The 18,945-nt window shown below is 33.2% G+C and overlaps 4 protein-coding genes and 1 pseudogene across 4 annotated transcripts; 2 read left to right on the forward strand and 3 right to left on the reverse strand.

Annotated features, from left to right (window-relative positions):
* Positions 1–338: 338 nt before the first annotated feature.
* On the reverse strand, positions 339–5,692 carry LOC141691288 (amino acid permease 6-like; annotated as a pseudogene).
* A 3,506-nt stretch (positions 5,693–9,198) lies between these two features.
* LOC141692563 (uncharacterized) lies at positions 9,199–12,985 on the forward strand. The gene is made up of 5 exons (XM_074497443.1): positions 9,199–9,686; positions 9,792–11,059; positions 11,637–12,053; positions 12,136–12,359; positions 12,552–12,985. The coding sequence occupies exons 1-5, from the start codon at positions 9,556–9,558 to the stop codon at positions 12,801–12,803; spliced, it is 2,292 nt and encodes a 763-aa protein (XP_074353544.1). The 5' UTR covers positions 9,199–9,555; the 3' UTR covers positions 12,804–12,985.
* Positions 12,986–13,345: 360 nt separating this feature from the next.
* LOC141692565 (18.2 kDa class I heat shock protein-like) lies at positions 13,346–14,096 on the reverse strand. Its single transcript, XM_074497445.1, has one exon. It carries the CDS (start codon positions 14,006–14,008, stop codon positions 13,523–13,525), a length of 486 nt encoding a protein of 161 aa, XP_074353546.1. The 5' UTR covers positions 14,009–14,096; the 3' UTR covers positions 13,346–13,522.
* Positions 14,097–14,402: 306 nt separating this feature from the next.
* On the forward strand, positions 14,403–15,162 carry LOC141692566 (18.1 kDa class I heat shock protein-like). Its single transcript, XM_074497446.1, has one exon. It carries the CDS (start codon positions 14,504–14,506, stop codon positions 14,984–14,986), a length of 483 nt encoding a protein of 160 aa, XP_074353547.1. The 5' UTR covers positions 14,403–14,503; the 3' UTR covers positions 14,987–15,162.
* Positions 15,163–15,248: 86 nt separating this feature from the next.
* On the reverse strand, positions 15,249–17,746 carry LOC141692564 (uncharacterized). The gene is made up of 3 exons (XM_074497444.1): positions 17,293–17,746; positions 16,746–17,099; positions 15,249–16,076 (listed from the first exon to the last, which is right to left on the reverse strand). Exons 1-3 carry the CDS (start codon positions 17,584–17,586, stop codon positions 15,465–15,467), a joined length of 1,260 nt encoding a protein of 419 aa, XP_074353545.1. The 5' UTR covers positions 17,587–17,746; the 3' UTR covers positions 15,249–15,464.
* Between the last annotated feature and the right edge of the window lie 1,199 nt (positions 17,747–18,945).

The raw sequence follows: 18,945 nt of genomic DNA on the forward strand, positions 1-18,945 counted from the left end.
GAGCATATAGATCAGAATCAGTGAAATTTGATACATTTATTTGGGGGAATGTTCCCATATTTGAAATTTGAAAACATAGCTTCTTTTGGAAGTTTTAAGTAGAAAATGTGTTGTATAAACCAACATCCGATGCAAGATTAAATATTGAAATCTAATTCCCAAACCCATAATCAGGCGGCACAAAATAACTTAAACTGACTACTCAATCAATATTTCTCAGACCTAAACATACCAAAAAAATAAATAGTAGAAAATTAATCATAAGAAAACAATTACCTCATCCGCAATCATCACAATCAATGCTGAATTGTTAGTGGGAATTTAAGCTTTCTTCACCATTAAAACACCTGCATATACAAAAACAAAGCTGAGGTACCAATATGAGTCAGTTAGAGTGCTAATCATACACACTATCAGCTACAAATCGAAATGATTTCGATATACATTCAGCATAAAAGTAATTTCCGAAATCTCGTAGCTAACCACACAAACAGTTATAGTATCAAACACTAAACTATTCATAAAACTAAACCCTGATAACAATTTGAATCTAGCAAATATTAGCAAAATCCACAAACCAGAATGGTCTGAAAGAATTGAATCCGATTAACAAATTTCCAAATGCAGCATAACTAACCAGACCACACTACATGTAGAAAAAAGTTGTTACAAAGATCGCAAGTGAAGTAGCTTTCTTCATGACTCTGTTCTCAGGTGGAATTGACTTTAGAGTGTCCTAAATTTGAAAAAGCAGAAAAAAAGATTGTTATAAATCCTTAATGATAAAGAATAAAACAAATTAATCATACGAAAGGGCTTGTTCATTACTTGGATATTGGTTAGAAGAGGAGAGAAAGCAAATGCAAAAGCAATATCTCCCATGCCTGATAGAATTTGCCACACTTTATCTTCGCTTGTTAGGCCTTTCCAGCCAACATGTATTCCAGTTAGACTTCTTACGATGTGTCCATTTCCTGCATATTTGTATATATGATTAAATTATTGATTCATATATAGGTATATATAACGTCAAGACATTTTATAAGAATAAATTCATCGTTTTGAAATCAATCTTTGCAACTTGCTTAAGTGCTTTTATAAGTAAGAATAATAATTAACAAACTTTCAATACTTGAATTCAATTGTTCGAAAACATCAAAATAAACTTATTACCTTGGATGATCTTGGTCAATGAGAGAGCAATGCCTATAAAAGAGTATGCGAAAGACATAACAGCAGCGATTAGGGAGAGAAATGCTAGGTTGTGAAAGTCTGGTATTTGACTGAGAACAATTTGTGTAACCCCGTAAATAACCATGAACCAATTTTCGGATGTATGGCAAACCTCCTTAGAGCCGCACTTAGTGGCCCTGTCATGTATTTGACATATTTAAAAAAGTCATGCACAATCACTAAATCAAATATGAACTGGAGCTAACTGAAGAAAAATTTATGCTAGCTCAAGGATCTATCTAGTTGAGTTTGCTCGTTATAAACTATGAACATGTGGTTTCTAGTATATCAATATGTACCAATGTTTTCAGTGGAGTTATAATTTGGTTATGTACAAAACTTTTAAATCAGTTGAGGCAATGTGATCGATGGTTGTTAATGAGCTGAGCTAAAAAAAGAAAAAGAAAAGATTATATAAAGCTTATACCATGCTGGTAGCAGTAATAATAGTGTATCCAATAGTTATTCCAAAAAGAAGGTTGTACTGAGCTATACCACTCAGCTGAATTTGAAGCCCACCCACATTACACAGACATTCACAAACAACGTTTTAATAATCTAATTAGTCAACCACTAATACAGTAGAATCTAACACTTTAATTTCAATACATTAGATTTTTAAATGAAGGGGAAGAATAAAAAATATCAACACCGTGGTTCGTGCAAATTAATCATTAAAACTTCTTAAGCTGTTATGTAAGCGCATCCACCATATTTGAAATTTGAAAACATGGCTTCTTTTAAAAGTTTTAAGTAGAAAATGTGTTGTATAAGCGAACATCAGATGCAAGATTAAATATTGAAATCTAATTCCCAAACCTATAATCAGGCGGCACAAAACAACTTAAACTGACTGCTCAATCAATATTTCTCAGACCTAAACATACCAAACAAACAAATAGTAGCAAATTAATAATAAGAAAACAATTACCTCATCCGCAATCATCGCGATCAATGCTGAATTGTTAGTGGGAATTTAATCTTTATTCACCATTCAAACACCTACATTGTTAGTGCTATTCATACACACTATCAGCTACAAATCGAAATGATTTTGATATACATTCAGCACAAAAGTAATTTCCAAAATCTCGTAGCTAACCACACAAATAATTATAGTATCAAACACTAAATTATTCATAAAACCAAACCCAAATAACAATTTGAATCTATCAATCAACAAAATTAAAATTAAAAGTGAATATAATAAACAATTATAAACTAATTGAATCAGAAGCATACCTGTCAAGCTTTGATACATGTTTACAGATTCCATAAACCCCAGCTAAAGACAGAAGCCTCCTTGAGTATATCTCCCAAGTGTACCTGTGCAAATAATTTAGATAATACGGAAAGAAACTTATACATATATATCCCAAAAGTAAACCAATAATAATAACTAAATCAAAAATATAACTACAAAGTGAAAATTTAATAACTTTTTCTTTCAGGCATATCATCGAGCACTTTCCCAGCAATAGATAACCTGCAACAAATACAAATATATAAGTAGTGTATGTAGTATATAATATGTGACAAATGTAAAGAGAGGGTTATGAACATAAACAAAGATTGATCTTGAATCCAGAATTTCTAGAGTTGTTTTCAGCCTAAAAATAAGCCTATTCCCGCGTATCTGCACATTTAAGAGAAAAACAGATCAAAGATTTGGCAGTACAAAACTCCTATCTATTTCTTGCAGTTCACCAAGTTAATTATGAACTATAAAATTTTATATATAGATCAGAATCAATGAACTTTGTATATAATTACTTTGATACATTTATTTGAGGGAATGTTCCCATATTTGAATTTTGAAAACAAAGCTTCTTTTGGAAGTTTTAAGTAGAAAATGTGTTGTACCAGCTGACATGGTGGCATATGTGGTAATTTTTTACAACTTGATGGGTACAATGCTAAAATGGGGTTGAAGTTACTATTCAAAAGGGGCAATAGGAACTATTATATACATAGATAAATACAATCATATTTTTTCAACTAAGCTAAATACATCCACTAACTTGTATAGTTACACTTTTCTCCCATTTAGATTTATGTGTCTTTAATCTCAGTATCTCTATTAATATTATGTACTTTAGTTTTAAGTGTTTATATTTCAAACCTAAATCATTTGTGCTACTGTTCTATCAATGAAAAAGCTTTTTGAAAAAGATATATGTAAACTGCTTATAATAACAACCTTAGCAAAACATACGAACTGACACATTCTTCTGCATGTTTGGCTTTTCCTGAGATAAAAGTGTTCTTTCCACTTGTCTTCACTGCATAGGTGTACCATTGGATTCCTAAAATTTTGCACCATAACATCCATGTTGATCCAATATATCACATTCATTGATATGCTTGATATGAGTCTACCCTTCTTGGATCCCTGAAATCACATTTGTCCAATAAATCCTTAGCCTTATCTGTAGAATACGAACCACTGCAAGTCACGATGTTGGACACTGAAATGACTGCTTCTACATAGCTACATTAGTTAGCCTTAGCGTCCAAAATTTCACCAATAGCACGGGACAGTGTTGTAGTCAAGGACTTCCAAAGTTTCATTTTATTTGTCATTCCATGTGTTTTAAACCACAACTACACCCCAAACACTCATAACATAAGGCATGTTAATCCCTACGATCCTGATTAGCTCATTTGCTTCTCTATTTAGAATTTATTTGAACATATATCAAAACAACTTTTAATTTTTACATTAAAAAAATTTAAAAATTGTACCTATAGAAGATAAAGATTCATAGAAATCTCTACAGCAAAATCATGTCATGATAAATGACTTAATTACAGAAAATTAGATTTATTATACACAATGTCAATAGTATAACAAAAAAAAATCCAACAACCATAAAATTAATAAGACATACTGAAATAAAAATCCAAAAATTCTCACCAAGCTACCTTCGTTGGAACACCATTACAGTATCTATATCCATCAATTTCAATATAAATAGCTCCCTTGAATATATTACCAAACAAATCAATAACAATTATGACAAAAAAATGCTTCAAGCGAAGTTGTTCACCAGTATCAGTAATTAGTAATTAGGAGGGAAAATATAAATGATAAAGCTTACTTTATATTTAACATAGCTACACTAACAATCAAAGAAATAAGATCTACCTTACAACATAAAGTTAATTACCCTGCATATAATTTGCAATAGATTTGTAATATGGGCTTGCTTAAAACAGAGGTGAGGGAGGCGAAGAAAAAGAAGCATTAAACATGTATACCATAGAAATGTTAATGCATAACATCCAACAGTGACCACACCTGAGTAGTCCCTGCAATCTGTGTGAACAGAAAATTTTATAATTCAACAATCTAATATTGCATCTACAGAATCTAACCCTATAAAACAATACAAAGGAATTTCAACATTTTCATTTATAGATAAATGAAATCTTCATTGTTCAGCCATAATAGTAAGAAATGCATGAGTTGCAAGAGCAAATAAAGTTAACTACAAGACCTTTAAAATTGTTAGGCTTGGCAATGCTCGAGTCCAATGGTAGAGAAACTACATCCTTTAAAGAACTTGAAAGATCTGTAACATGTACAATGTGAACATGTATGTCAATTTAAATCAAGTGCAACATTTTAAAAAAGCATAACCGTACAAAAATCCGTAAATAAAAATGAAAATGAGGAATTTACTAACCTGGAGGTCACAAAGTTGCTGCAGTTTGTATATTGCAACTTCCTAAAGAAATTTTTACAATATTAATACTTTGTGTAAAAAAATAGTTCGCGTTCAATGACAGTTTGCAAATATAGATGTTGCTTCAAGATCACCAACATCGATAATACTTTTTATACAATATTACATTTTGTAAATAATTATACCTGCTGTATTAAGATTACCAAGTTCTAGTAGCGATCATTTATTCCCTCTTCTACTGGAATTAGCAGTTTTTAAACCATATATACAACAACCATCAAGATATTTCTTACTACTTTCCTCTACGTAGACACGTCACTCTGTAATGTCAGACTTATTTGCTGTTTTGAGGGAGTCCTGACCTCTCAGTCTAATCTTGCTCCCAATTTCCATCCCCATCCTCTTTTTTGTTTTTCATTTTGGTCCAATTATTAGGCCAAAGAAGTTATATGCTGAATATTTCTTAACTGGTACATATAGCTCTTCGCAAATAACCATGTTTCTTTCCTCCAATATCGATAAGACTTTGTATTTTCTTCGCAAAAAAACCATGTTCCTCTCCGCAAATAAATGTCTCAAGCACTCCTGGTACACTGTATTGGCCTCACCTCCAATCAAAGTGCGTCCCAATCCGAGTAAAGCATTCCACGTGCCACTCCTTCTCTAACCATCAAACCTCTGAAACCTACACTGATATTTTGTATCTACTATACCTTTGCAAGCTCCATCTTAAAATTTTTGAAAACTGCACCAATACCTTTCTTATGCATTGCAATCGTTGTGTGCCTTGACAACAGTTGCCACCTATACATTAAATACAAATCAGGGTTTTAGTGTTGGCGGTGCTATATAATGTGCTGGTCCTTATAGATATTAAAATATTGGTTATATAAAATCAGCTTATGTATACCATACTACATACTGAAGTGTATATACATGATCATATTTATGTTCACTTAATTTCCATATAATCAGTAAAAAAATCTTAATAAGAATGACCAGATGCAAACTAAGTTGCCTGAAATCATTAGTACCACTTGAATTATAGAGCACTCAAAACCGGCACCCAAAGGCAGTATCAGAACACTACTTTTTCCTTGAGTTTGTCCGAAAGCGTCCAGTTTTAAAGTCATGCTTTAATTTTCTTAACATCTGCCTCATCATTTGTACCCAAGGCTCATTCCCTTCTCGGACAGTCCTTCTCAGATGCATCATTAAGTGTCCTCCACGTGACTGATTTTTTTCCTGGAGAAAAGTACCACCTGATTTGAAAAACATTGGTAAAAATAACCACAATAATGGAAATTCACGTCTGGCCGTAAGTAATTCAATTATTTTGTACACAAAGTATACTTTCAAATCTCCAAAAGCAAGTTAAATTTCTGAATAATAGGCTCCGATTAAATTTACAAACCTCCGAGAGCTAAACTTTTTTGACTTAATGATCTCATCATTTATTCTACTACTTTTAATTATGCATTCAGTGGAACCTAAATAATGGTAAAGAGAATAGATCAGATTATTTTGCTTTCATCCATGTCAGCCTTGTTGCCCACCAGAATCTTGTTAAAATTACCAAAAGCATGTTGTTCAATGTTAAATGTTACAAAATCAGTTCCTAATATCTACAAATGGGAATAGGTGAGAAAATAGATAACAACAACAATAAAAAAATGTTATGATATTACACAATTTAACAGTATTTAAAGAGCACAGCATCAGCAACCTTGCAAGCAATAATTAAAAAAGAAAATCTGCAAGCACATTAACTTGTGTCCTTCTTGGGAATTCTGGAGCTTCCATGACTTTGCACATTTGCTCATTTTATCTTTTTTGGACCTCTTGCAGTTTTACATATTTCAACGTGCACAACGAGTTTGTAGTTTATAGTATATATCCTAAACTAATATAGTCACATGTCTTACATTCATAAACTAATACTATAATTTTACAAAGAAACATGTCCTAACAAATATCAAATAAAGCATTAATAGCACCAAAATATCGTTCAAAATGCAATTAGTACATTTATACAATTAAATAAATTACTGAAAATAAAAAGACCTGCTTTGCAACAAACTCTTGATAATTATCCAAAAGCAACTTTAAAGCCTTCTTAGTAAAAAATATATGCTTTACACCACCAGGACTAAAATCAAGCTTCATGCAAATATATGTACAAAATTGACCTCGATAAAAAATAACAAACCTCTGTTGAAAATTTCATCAAACATGTTATAAACAAAAATTACACACATCAAAAATTAACTTAAATGTCAAATCAGGAAAAAAAATCTTTAAAGAATATATAAGGCCATAATCTTAATATCATTGTCTTAAGAACTTACTTGATTTGGTCGAACTCGTATCATTTCCACGTTTTTTGATAAAAAAATGTCTTTACTTATACAATTGCAAAAACATTAAAAAAAATAATCAAATACAAATGAGTAACACAAACTTAAAAATAAATCAAAACCTGTATCATAAATACAAATGTTAGAAGTATGTAAAAGTAGTCTATTGTACTTGGATTAGTTCATGATGAATCTTAATGTATACACGCTTCTAGGGGTGAGCATTCGGTTCGGTTAACCGAATACCAAACCGAAATAATCGAAATAATTCGGTTCGGTTACCGAACCGAAATAATTCATTTTTTAATTCGGTTCTGATTTTTTATGTTATTCGGTATTTCGGTTTTTTCGGTTTTATTACCGAAATACCCGAATTACCGAAATTACCGAAATATAATAATAAATATATATTAATATATACATAAATATATTTATTTATATATTACTTATTTTTACCTAGCTCCTTTTTTTTTTCACTTGAATTATCAATTCCCCGTTCCCAACTTCACTTTTCCTCTCTTTTTATTTGTTATATTTAATTGCTATTTGCCTAATTTAGATTTTAATGTATTTAGTTTTCATGATCTTCAATTTAGTTGCTAAAATAAAAAACTAAACTAACTAGTTAGAAGTACTTTTAATGTAATCAGGACACCACACCATAATATTCAGGTGCATGAAAGTGGAGCTAAGAATATAAGTTAACTGTTGTACGATCATTAATCTTTGTTGTAATTTACTAAATATTTTATTATTAAAATTTTTAAAAAAATTCCTAATTCGGTTTTTTAATTCGGTTTTCGGTTTTAACCGAAATAATTATTTCGGTTCGGTAAATAACCGAAATTATTTCGGTTCACTATTCGGTTCTGATTTTTACCCTTATTCGGTATTCAGTAACCGAATTATATTTCGGTTCGGTTACCGAATAACCGAATACTCAGCCCTACACGCTTCAATAATAAGATATGATAAGAGAAAATAAATCACAAATCAATCATCTATATATAAACATATATATACAAAATATATATTAGTTCGTAAAGTCAAAGCCTAGAAAAGCAGAACATGATGAATTCAAAGTGTACAGAACCAAACAAAAGAACATAGATACTCAGAGAGAACAAAGATAGAGAAGGAGAGAGAAAAAAAAGAAGAAGAAATAATTGATTGATCGTGTGTATCGCCATTCTTGTAAGATATATGAGAGAATTATTTACAATTTTGAATTTTGAAAATTGATTGGGAATGATGATAAGTTACAGAATGTACTGATTCATACGTTCAGTTGCTAATTTGCTATAATCATAGAGCAGTTTGGATGATGTATTAATTAATGGGTTGGGATAAATATTTATGGGAAAGATCCATGAATATGTGTATAATATAAAATTTTATGTATTAAAAAATAAATTGGGTCATGGATCATGGGTCATGGGTAAATTAGTGGGTAAATCTTATATGGGTAATAGTATCCATATAGATATATAGATTTTGTATATTGATTTGTATATGCAGGAGGAAGGGTTAGGTTACTTGACCTGCGTTCTCTATCACCAAATCATTCAATCTCGTAATAATGTATTTGAGGGTATGTATTTATAACTCAATATTACAACCCTTTATAATAAATATCCAAAATATAATATATATTTAATATATTTCCCTAATACTAACATTTAACTCATCAGTTTACAAATTGTAAATTCTACTCAATAATAAACGGTCGTTTATAAAAAGTTATAAGTCATAAATGCAAACATACCCTTAATTTTCATTTGTTAAATTTCGTAAAGTGAAATAATATCTGCACAATCGTAATATCTTAGTACTATTTCTTTTTTTTAGAATGGAAGGCAAAGGGAAAGCATGAAAATCACGGCAACACTGTTAAATATTTGACACGATCAAGTCCTCTCAACAGGCACAGCGTCAAAACAGCACCAGAATCTAAACAACAAATTAGACTTCGTCTCCTCATCTCATCCTCCCTTGCCCCCCACCACTACCGGCCCAAATTACGCGATATACAAATACATGCATGTGTATTTTTAAATTCGTATTCTAGTGGTACCAAAAAGAAGGGTCAATATATTTCCACCCAATTTTAGGTTCTAAGCTAATGGAGAGTCCACTGTCCACTCTATATATACATTTTTTCAGTGCCTCATTTTTTACTTTTGTCTTTACCACCTTTAACTCTTTACTTGTCATTCACTAAATGAGCTACCTCCAATTTATACTCTAAACATATTTTATTTTTTTTGAATTTATTCATGGATCTTGTTAGTGTTTTAAATAAACAATTCTTAGGAGAGATCATGTTTAGGTTTTATACTTGTTTCTGTCTTTTGTCATGCTCCTTGATTTTTGATGTTCTTGGGGTTTTAGAGAACTGCATATCCAGGTTTTTTTGTAGTTCAGTATGTGTTTTTTATTTGTCAATACATGTGTTGTGTTGTTTTGTATTTTTATTGAAATGAGTGTTTGAGTATGTATGACTTTTTTGCAGATTATGGGCTGTTGATGACAGGAAATCAAACTCTATTGTCTTTTCTCAATCAGTTCATGTTGATGATGATGATGATTATGATGGTGGTGGTGATGATAATGATGAGTCTTTGAGAAAATCTGTGTCTGATGAGTATGTTCAGAAAGGGTTTTCAGAATTTTCTTTTGGATTTAAAAAGTTTGATCAAGATTTTCGAGAAACAGAGTGCTCTGTTTCCTCTGTTTCTAAATATGAATTTGTGTCAAGTAGAGATGAAAGTGGTTTCGTACAAGTGCCAGAAACAATGAGCTTTTCTGTTGAAGAATCTTTTGAAGGTTTTGTTAAAAAAGATTTTATTTCGTTTCATGGGGTTTTAAGAAACAAAGATATCAAAGAAGAAGATTTTGAGGGTTTAACGAAAGGAGAGTCTGATGAGTTTATTGATTTCAAGGTTTCGGATTTGAGGAGTGATCAACAACTTATTTCACAAGTAGAATTTGTTCATCATGATCGAGGTGAGGATTTTTCAGAAGAGGCTGGTTTGAAGGAAAAAGTAGGATTACACTTTAAAATAGATGAGCTTTCTCAGAGTTCTGATGAAGGGATAAACAATTCTTTATCGGACAAAAGTGGGGATTCAAGAGAGATTATTAGTCTGAGATTTTCAAGCTCTTCGGATGAGGAGAATTTAACTTTTAATAAATTTAATTTCAGTGATATTGATGATGACGAATTTATAGAATTGAAACCCCATGTGCATCATTCTGTTGATGATCTTATTAAAGCAAGTCCAGATGGCGAATTGCACTATAACGAGTGTGGAGATGAATTGGAGACACAATCTTTAAATGGTTTAGAAAATTCTGATGAACGCTGTTTAGAAGAGAGGACATCACCAGATGGCGATTTACATGATAACAAGTGTGTCGATGAATTTGACACACAATCTTTAAATGGTTTAGAAAATTCTGAAAAACACTGTTTGGAAGAAAGGACATCAATGGAATGGGAATCTGATGAAGAAGATGAAGAGGAGGACTTTTTGATGGAACACAAGTATTTGATTGAACAGATGAAGATGGAGGCCAAACATTCAAGAACCGGAGGACTTCCCACAATCTTAGAAGAATCCGAAACAATGAAGATTCCAGATGATTTGAAGCCACTGCAAATCGATGAAACATTCGACCATTCTGATCGCATGCAAGAGATACAAAAGTTCTACAAGACCTACTCTGATAAAATGCGAAAAATGGATATCTTGAATCGCCAAACAATGCATGCAATTAGTAAGTTTCAATTCTTTCACCTTCTTTAACTTTCTTACTCTCAATAAATTTAAGTTCATAAGGAGGAAGAGTTATACACATGAATAATTCAAAGGAAATAGGTCTGAGGTTAGAACTTAATTGTTACAGAGAGCTTTTTTCCTTGTGTTTTTTTCTTTTAGAAAAAAATATCTTGGTGACTATTCAATAGATAGTAAGGCCAGAAAAATGGAACTCTTATTTAATTTGAGAAAGATTTTTCAGAATTGAATAAGAATCTTCACGATCAGAAGCTCCTTTCATGCCATATGGTGCGTCTCCATCCTCTTTATGCAATTAGTGACCCACCAAGACATTGACATACAGCTACCAAACATAAGTCTGATATCTTTCCACATTACTATTCAATTTCAAATTAACATGATAAGACCACTAAAATTCCTAATTTTGATTTACGTACCAGACTTTTGCTCATAGTCTCCATGTCCTCCTTCGAGCTATCACTGAGAACAGCTTGCCCTACTTAAGGTCTAGAACCAAGATTTAATGAAATGAACCACATTTAAGATTTACTAATATGTTTCGGTAACTCCTGTAGGTTTTATTCAGTTAAAGGAGCCTGTGAAACTTGTTTCAAGCCACAAGTCCGCAGTTTCAGCACTGAAACCTAGATTTCTGATGAATTTTAGTCAAGGCAAACTACGTAAAATATATGCTGATCAGACATTGAAGAAGTCCATGATCGATATGCATAGAGATTTAGAACGTGTTTATGTTGGACAAGTTTGCATTTCATGGGAAATCCTGCATTGGCAATATACAAAAGCTCAGGAGTTGCAAGAGCATGATCCTCAAGATTGTTATACTTATAACCAAGTCGCAGGGGAATTTCAACAGTTTCAAGTGCTTTTGCATAGATTTTTAGAGGATGAACTATTTGAAGGGCCAAGAGTACAAAACTATGTCAGCAAACGAATGGCCATGCTCAGCCTTCTTCATGTTCCAATCATCAAAAGTAACGTACTTGACAAAAAAATTCTTAATCCATACTCAAATTTTATTATGGTATTTGACACTCTAATCTATTGATGGCGCAGATGATCGTTTGAAGAATAAGATAGTAGGAGAATATGATACAATTTCGATAGCAGTACTAAAAGAAATCATAGAGGAATCAATGCATGTTTTCTGGGAATTTGTTCGAGCTGATAAGCATGGAGATACTTTCATGTTGAAGCAATATCAAGGCACCAAGCTTGATCTCCAAGATGCTGCAGCACATTTGGAGATTCTTCTGGAAACCAAGTCAAAGCTTCAGAAGGTTGCTTCCACACTAGTAATCATTGTACCATGTACTTTAAGTTTGTTTCTTTTTATAATTATAGTTCTTTTATTGGATAAATTAATATTACAAATCTTACTTTTGCTTTATCAAAATAAGAACATACCCTAAGATGCTTTGGTTAACTTTTGTGAATAACAAGTTAGTTGTTTCCTTTGTGATTGTGTGCAGAAGGAGAAAAGACTAAAAGAGATCTTAAGAAGTGGTAACTGCATAGTGAAAAAGATACAAAAACCTCAAGGGGGAAGGGTGAAGCATGATTTGCTCATTTGTCAGGTGGAGTTGAGATTAGTCTCAAGAGTATTACATATGTCAAGGTGTACAACAGATCAGCTAATCTGGTGTCAGTCTAAGCTAAACAAGATTAACTTTGTTAACCGGAAATTTTCCATAGAGCCATCATTTTTACTTTTTCCTTGTTAAATTATTGTACCTCTTCACACTAGTAGATTCCCATAGTATACATACATAGTTTCAGAATACTAGAGTATAACTTGAAGGAAAATTAGCTTCTGATGAACTGTAGTCTTTGCAGTTCAGTATATGTATATAGGGAAGCTTCTTTGATTCAGTTTACTTTTAATAAAGACAAAACCTTACCTTTACTTCTTTAATCAAGTAGCAAGAAACATTCGTCTGCCTCTTTACATAAGTAGCAAATTAGCTCATAGTTTAAAGAAATGTAAACTGCTAATTGATAGGCTAGAATGCGTGGCAAAACTTCAGGCTGCACTAATTACACCGGCTCGTTTAACTGTTGAACCTGACCCATTGACAAACCATGTATACAAGTCTTCAGGCTGCACTAATTGTTAGTTGCTTGTCTTAGTTACTAAGCTTGTCCTGAAAAATCTGTGTTATACTTAGAGTTTTGTTCTGGGTCGCAGCGCTGTACTCGATATATTTACAATAATTTACTTGATAATCTGATTTATGTTGCAAGAGCAACAAAAACACAAGCAAGAGAATTTGTGAAACCTTAATTTTCAATTTATTAATCATAATTAACATTTCAATACCATCGTTGATCGGAGAACATAACACAAGACACAAGTCCCAACAGTAAAACACGACATCAAACCACTACAGAGAGAACATTGATATCACAAGACATAATTGTCCAACACTAGAAAGATACAAAATCAACCAGAAATCTGGATAGACTTAACATCAGGCTTCTTGACATATTCCTTAGGCACAGTCACAGTTAAAACCCCATTTTCCATAGCAGCCTTCACCTGATCAACTTTCGCATTCTCTGGAAGCCTGAACCTCCTCATAAACTTCCCGCTGCTCCTTTCGACACGGTGCCAAGTGTCACCCTTCTCCTCCTGCTCACGAGTTCTCTCTCCGCTTATCTGAAGCACCCGATCATCTTCCACTTCCACCTTCACCTCCTCCTTCTTAAGCCCTGGCACATCCGCTTTAAACACGTGAGCCTCCGGAGTCTCTTTCCAGTCTATCACCGCATTGGCGAATGACGCCTCGCCAGAACGGAATTGATTAGAGAGCTGGTGGAAGTTGGCATTGTCAAACGGAAAGCCCTGAAATGGATCCCACACGTCAAGGGAGAATGGATCAAATGCATTTGATGATCTGCGACCAAAAAAACTCGGAATGATCGACATTTCCTTCTGTTTCAAGACCTCTTAATGAATTGCTGTATGTTACAAGAATTAGCAAAGCACTTGTTTTTCACTGAGCAACACAATGGTGGGGGAAGCTATTTATAAAGAAACCAGGAGAAGCTGGACTAGGTCTAGTAGATTTGCGATTATACCAGATTTTTGTGATTTGTTTTTAGCACTCTCCAGAATGATCTAGACTTTTATTTTTAGACCACAAATTTTATGGCCCTTATCATGTCCGTTTCTCTCGTTGGTCAGTACTGTCTGATAAAACTTTTCATGATTAGGTGCATGTCAAAAATAAAAAAAGAATCATAATTAGGATGAGGAACATTCTGGAAACATCACGACATCTCTTTCAACTTCCACTCCCTCACTATAAAAATAACTTCCTCCACCACTCTGCTCTACACCAAGAATTATCATCTGCAAATTTGTATAACAAACAACTAATCAATTAACATTTCTGCGAGTTTTTCAAACAATTCAAAGAAAATGTCGATGATTCCAAGCTTTTTCGGTCGAAGATCAAACTCATTTGATCCATTCTCTCTGGACCTGTGGGATCCGTTCCAGGGCTTCCCTTTTAACAACTCCAACTTCGGGCAGCTCGCTAATCATTTTCCATCAGGAGAGGCGTCATTCGCAAATGCGACAATAGACTGGAAGGAGACTCCTGAGGCTCACGTGTTTAAAGCGGACGTGCCAGGGCTTAAGAAGGAAGAGGTGAAGGTGGAAGTGGAAGATGATCGAGTGCTTCAGATAAGTGGAGAGAGGAACCGTGAGCAGGAGGAGAAGGGTGATACTTGGCATCGCGTCGAGAGGAGCAGCGGGAAGTTCATGAGGAGGTTCAGGCTTCCAGAGAATGCGAAAGTGGATCAGGTGATGGCTACGATGGAAAACGGGGTTTTAACTGTGACTGTGCCTAAGGAGGATGTCAAGAAGCCTGATGTCAAGTCTATTCAGATTTCTGGTTGAGTTCAGGACTTGTGTCTTAGTTTGTCAATGTTCCTAGTTTGTCAATTTTCTGTCCTAACTCAGCATTGCTGGTGTTACTTCTATAACTTGTGTCTTTGTGTTATGAATTGGAAATGGTGTGTTATTTATCATGAATAAATTTTAAAATTTATGGGTTTCTTAAATTTCTTCTCATTTTGTGAACTAAATAGAACTACCTAATTAGTTTAGTTTAGTTGTGGCAGCTTGATTGTTATTCTTACACGTCCAGGAGAGCTTCTGCAAGAGTAAATATCGATTCTCATATCATTCTGGTACATAAATTTGGCGTGCAAGTGCACTGCTCATCGCTAAACAACATGTATATAGAGTGCTACATCACTTCCCTTATCTACAAATTACAAATAATTTTGTTGTACAGTTTACTGCTATATATATTTACAATAACAACTCAAAATTCAGATTTATTTTACAAATCTTCGTCTTCTCTTTTATCTTCCTAGATATCGCATTCAACCTCCACATCAACTGCAACGACCTTTGTGATACCAAATTTTGTCGAATTTGATTTAACTTTGAATTGTGGCACTGTTGTAGCGACAACACCATATGAACTATCATCCTCCTTTTTTAAGTCACCAGGAGGCAAGAAACAATCCATTGACAGTCCTTTAATGTTGAAATCGACTTCTTCAATAGTCCAGACCTCTTCCATCTGTGTCTTCAAATGACCAACTTCGAAGTTTTCACCAAACCTAAACAATGACACAGATGTTTTGCCTGCATGTGCAATATTAACACCATCAATTGTTCTATAATCTTGGATTAGTGACTCCATTGTTGTCTCCCAAAGAACACTGTCATTTTCAGGGATTTTGGACTTAATTCGAAGGAGATGAGAATCTTCTAGTTTTACAAGGAGGCCTGTTCTTTGGCTAAAATATCCCCAAATTGTGTGCTGGATGATATCTACATTGCCACTGCTTCTTTCTCTCAGAGCTGATTTGTTTGCCTGCAGCTTCAACACAAAGCAGTCCTCGTTATTGACTGTCTTTTCGCCAACACATATCGAGTTAGAGAATAAATTTGCCGTATTCTTTGGATCAAGACCCTGGAAAATAGAATTGTATGATGATCAGTACTAGTTCCATTTAGTAAACAGATTGTTAATTGTAAAAGATTGTCATTGGTTTATCTCAGCTAGTGCCTAGTGCCACACCAAATCAAAGCAAGAGCAGTTGGGCTAAATGTCTATACTATATGATCCAGAAGCAGACTTTAGTAACAGTTCCAAAAATTCAAATTCAGACCAACAATCATATTGACTTTTAAGTAGTCTATTGGTACTAATATGGAAAATGGAAATGCTTAAAAGCAAAGTAGGAAATTAGCTGGATTGGTGGCTGGATGGTGAGTCAGGTCCTACATAAAATGACTAACAAAGGAACTGAAAGAATCTGTGAGTTGTAACTAACTTAAATATTCATAGTACGCGCTATCTCTTTTCTTAAAGTCCAAAAGATACTCAAAAACGAGAATTTGGTGCATCCGCTTTAACAAACTATCCAAGGTAGGTTCAATAAAGTATACCAAAACAGATGACCCAGAATTTTATTAACATGATTCTGTATTCAACTTTTAAGAACAGAGTTGATAACTCAACATGGTATCGCTTAACAAGCCGATCATACAATTCTAATTATAGTTTTTAAGAAGTAAGTGAGTGTAAAATAAAGATTTAGTAATTTTATTATTAAACGTAAAGGTAAAATTTAAGTACCTGCAAAGAACGACGGAGGGGTCTGGGAGGACCACGAGAGGCGTGGGAGTTGTGCCACGGTGTCTGCCTCCATGCCACCTTACCATCACTACCAGCACTGATCTTGTAGCCAGAAACCAGCAACTCCAAGCACCAAAGATCAGGCCTTTTTTGCCATAACACAAATCCTCCCATTTCTCCACCTCCATTTTTTATACTCCTACTTTTCATCATTTTACCATCCCCACTAATAAACTCTGATGTTGCCATCTTCACTTTCCCCATCGCGTACATGCTATCAACGCGATTCAATGCATTTTCTCCTCCACACGCCGCTATATACTGTTGAACTATGTATTTTGCCATTGCACCTTCCTGCATAACATCATTTAACTCATTAGACAGTGCTACCAAATGAAATTAATTTGATATATTGTGTTTTTTTTTCAATTCACTTATGATCGGATGGAAATGTACTTTATCCAATGTCCCTAAAAATATTGTACATGTTGCTAGACATTTAAAAATATGTAACAAAACCAAAGAGAGGGTATGATCAATGGCTTACAATATGGTGGTCTTTGATGTTCTTGCTCATAGCGTGATCCGTGTGGACTGGAACAGGAATCAAAGGAGCTCCGACGACACTGAGCAACAGCTGGATATCACAAATGTTACGACATTCCAAGCCAGTTGACGTAGGTGACTTAGGAGACTTGTCGCCGTTTTGTTTAATCCATGACCTCATGTTTTTCCATGATACATTCTTGTGGTTAGGCTCAAAAGTCTCTTCCGGAATAGGCACTTCAAGAACAGTTTCCAGACCATCATATCCATCCAAGTTGGGGCACAATGTCCTCATTTGTAAAAAGATTAGATAATAGTTTGAATATCGAAAACGAGATAATTCGAACTTGATCACGAAAGAGCAGAGAAGTTATAGAGCATTGGTTGAAGAAGGAGAAGAAGAAAATATTGTGAAGAGTGGCTTGGATTCAAAGTGAGGGTGTAAAATACGCTAATATATTTACATGAAGGGAGGGATTGACCTACCGACCGTGGGCCGTTCTATAACGTGCAACTTTTTGTTTATGTCGTGACTGCACGCATCTGTATATCTATATTAAAACTTGAAAATTTAGACAACTTTTCGTCTATTTTTGTTGATTTTATTTTATGGAAATTGGAATATTTTTTAAGGGTAATGATTTTAGGAATCGGATTTATATGTGATGGGATAATAATTATAATTGTTCAGAACATGGAGGAAATCTATAAGGGACCCCATGCATGCCATGAGATGATTTCTTTAGCTCAGTTTGCTCTCACCTTCTTCCAATATTTGTTACTCTCTTTACACCTGCTGGGCACATTGGTAGCCTGACCCTTTCTTTTTTGGCAGGCCCTTCATGACCCTTTAGTTAATTCTAGTTGGTTCGCAGTTCGCACCGATTCAGAATTAAAAATAATATTAAATCATTATTTACATAAAATTGAATATCATAATTCGTATGAAATATAAATTAATTAGTTAAATGGTTTGGATGTGTGTACTCATAAATAAAAATTAAAATGGAAATAAAATTAGAGAGAGTAAAAATTAATTTGCGTTGGTTGAAATTTAATTATACTATAAATTTTTTAAAATACTTGCATACAAATTTTAAAAATAGTTTTAGAATTTTCTAATCATTTAGAATTTTCTAATCATGAGTATCTTAGATTTGGCAACTACGTGTTTAAGAAAAATATGATTTCGCTTATTAGTGTAGATAGTTGATAACACGTGTGAAATAGGTACAGATTAAAATATTGAATTGATATTTGTAGAAAATTGAATTCATAATTTGTGCGAAACACCGAAAATGGATTAAAATTAATATATAATATTAAGTATTAAATTCATACTTGCGAATAATAGTTATGTGGTTAAAAGAAATCGAATCACTTGTGAAATTTTCTAGTATAATTCTATTTCTGCATTATTTCACTTGATATATAAATCTAACATATTAGTTTTATTTTTTGAAACAAATTTTATATTTTATTTTATATATCAAATATTTGTTATTTTAGATAATTTTATATTAATTATTGATAATTATCTTAAAATTAAGTTTTTCAATACAATTTATTTAATATTACTTAATCACTGATAAATTTTCAAATTAAAAGTAAATAGATGTTATTGTACTTAATTTAATATTACTTAATATAATCT

The sequence above is a fragment of the Apium graveolens genome, chromosome 10 (genome assembly GCF_009905375.1).
Source record: "Apium graveolens cultivar Ventura chromosome 10, ASM990537v1, whole genome shotgun sequence".
NCBI classification, from domain to species: domain Eukaryota; kingdom Viridiplantae; phylum Streptophyta; class Magnoliopsida; order Apiales; family Apiaceae; genus Apium; species Apium graveolens.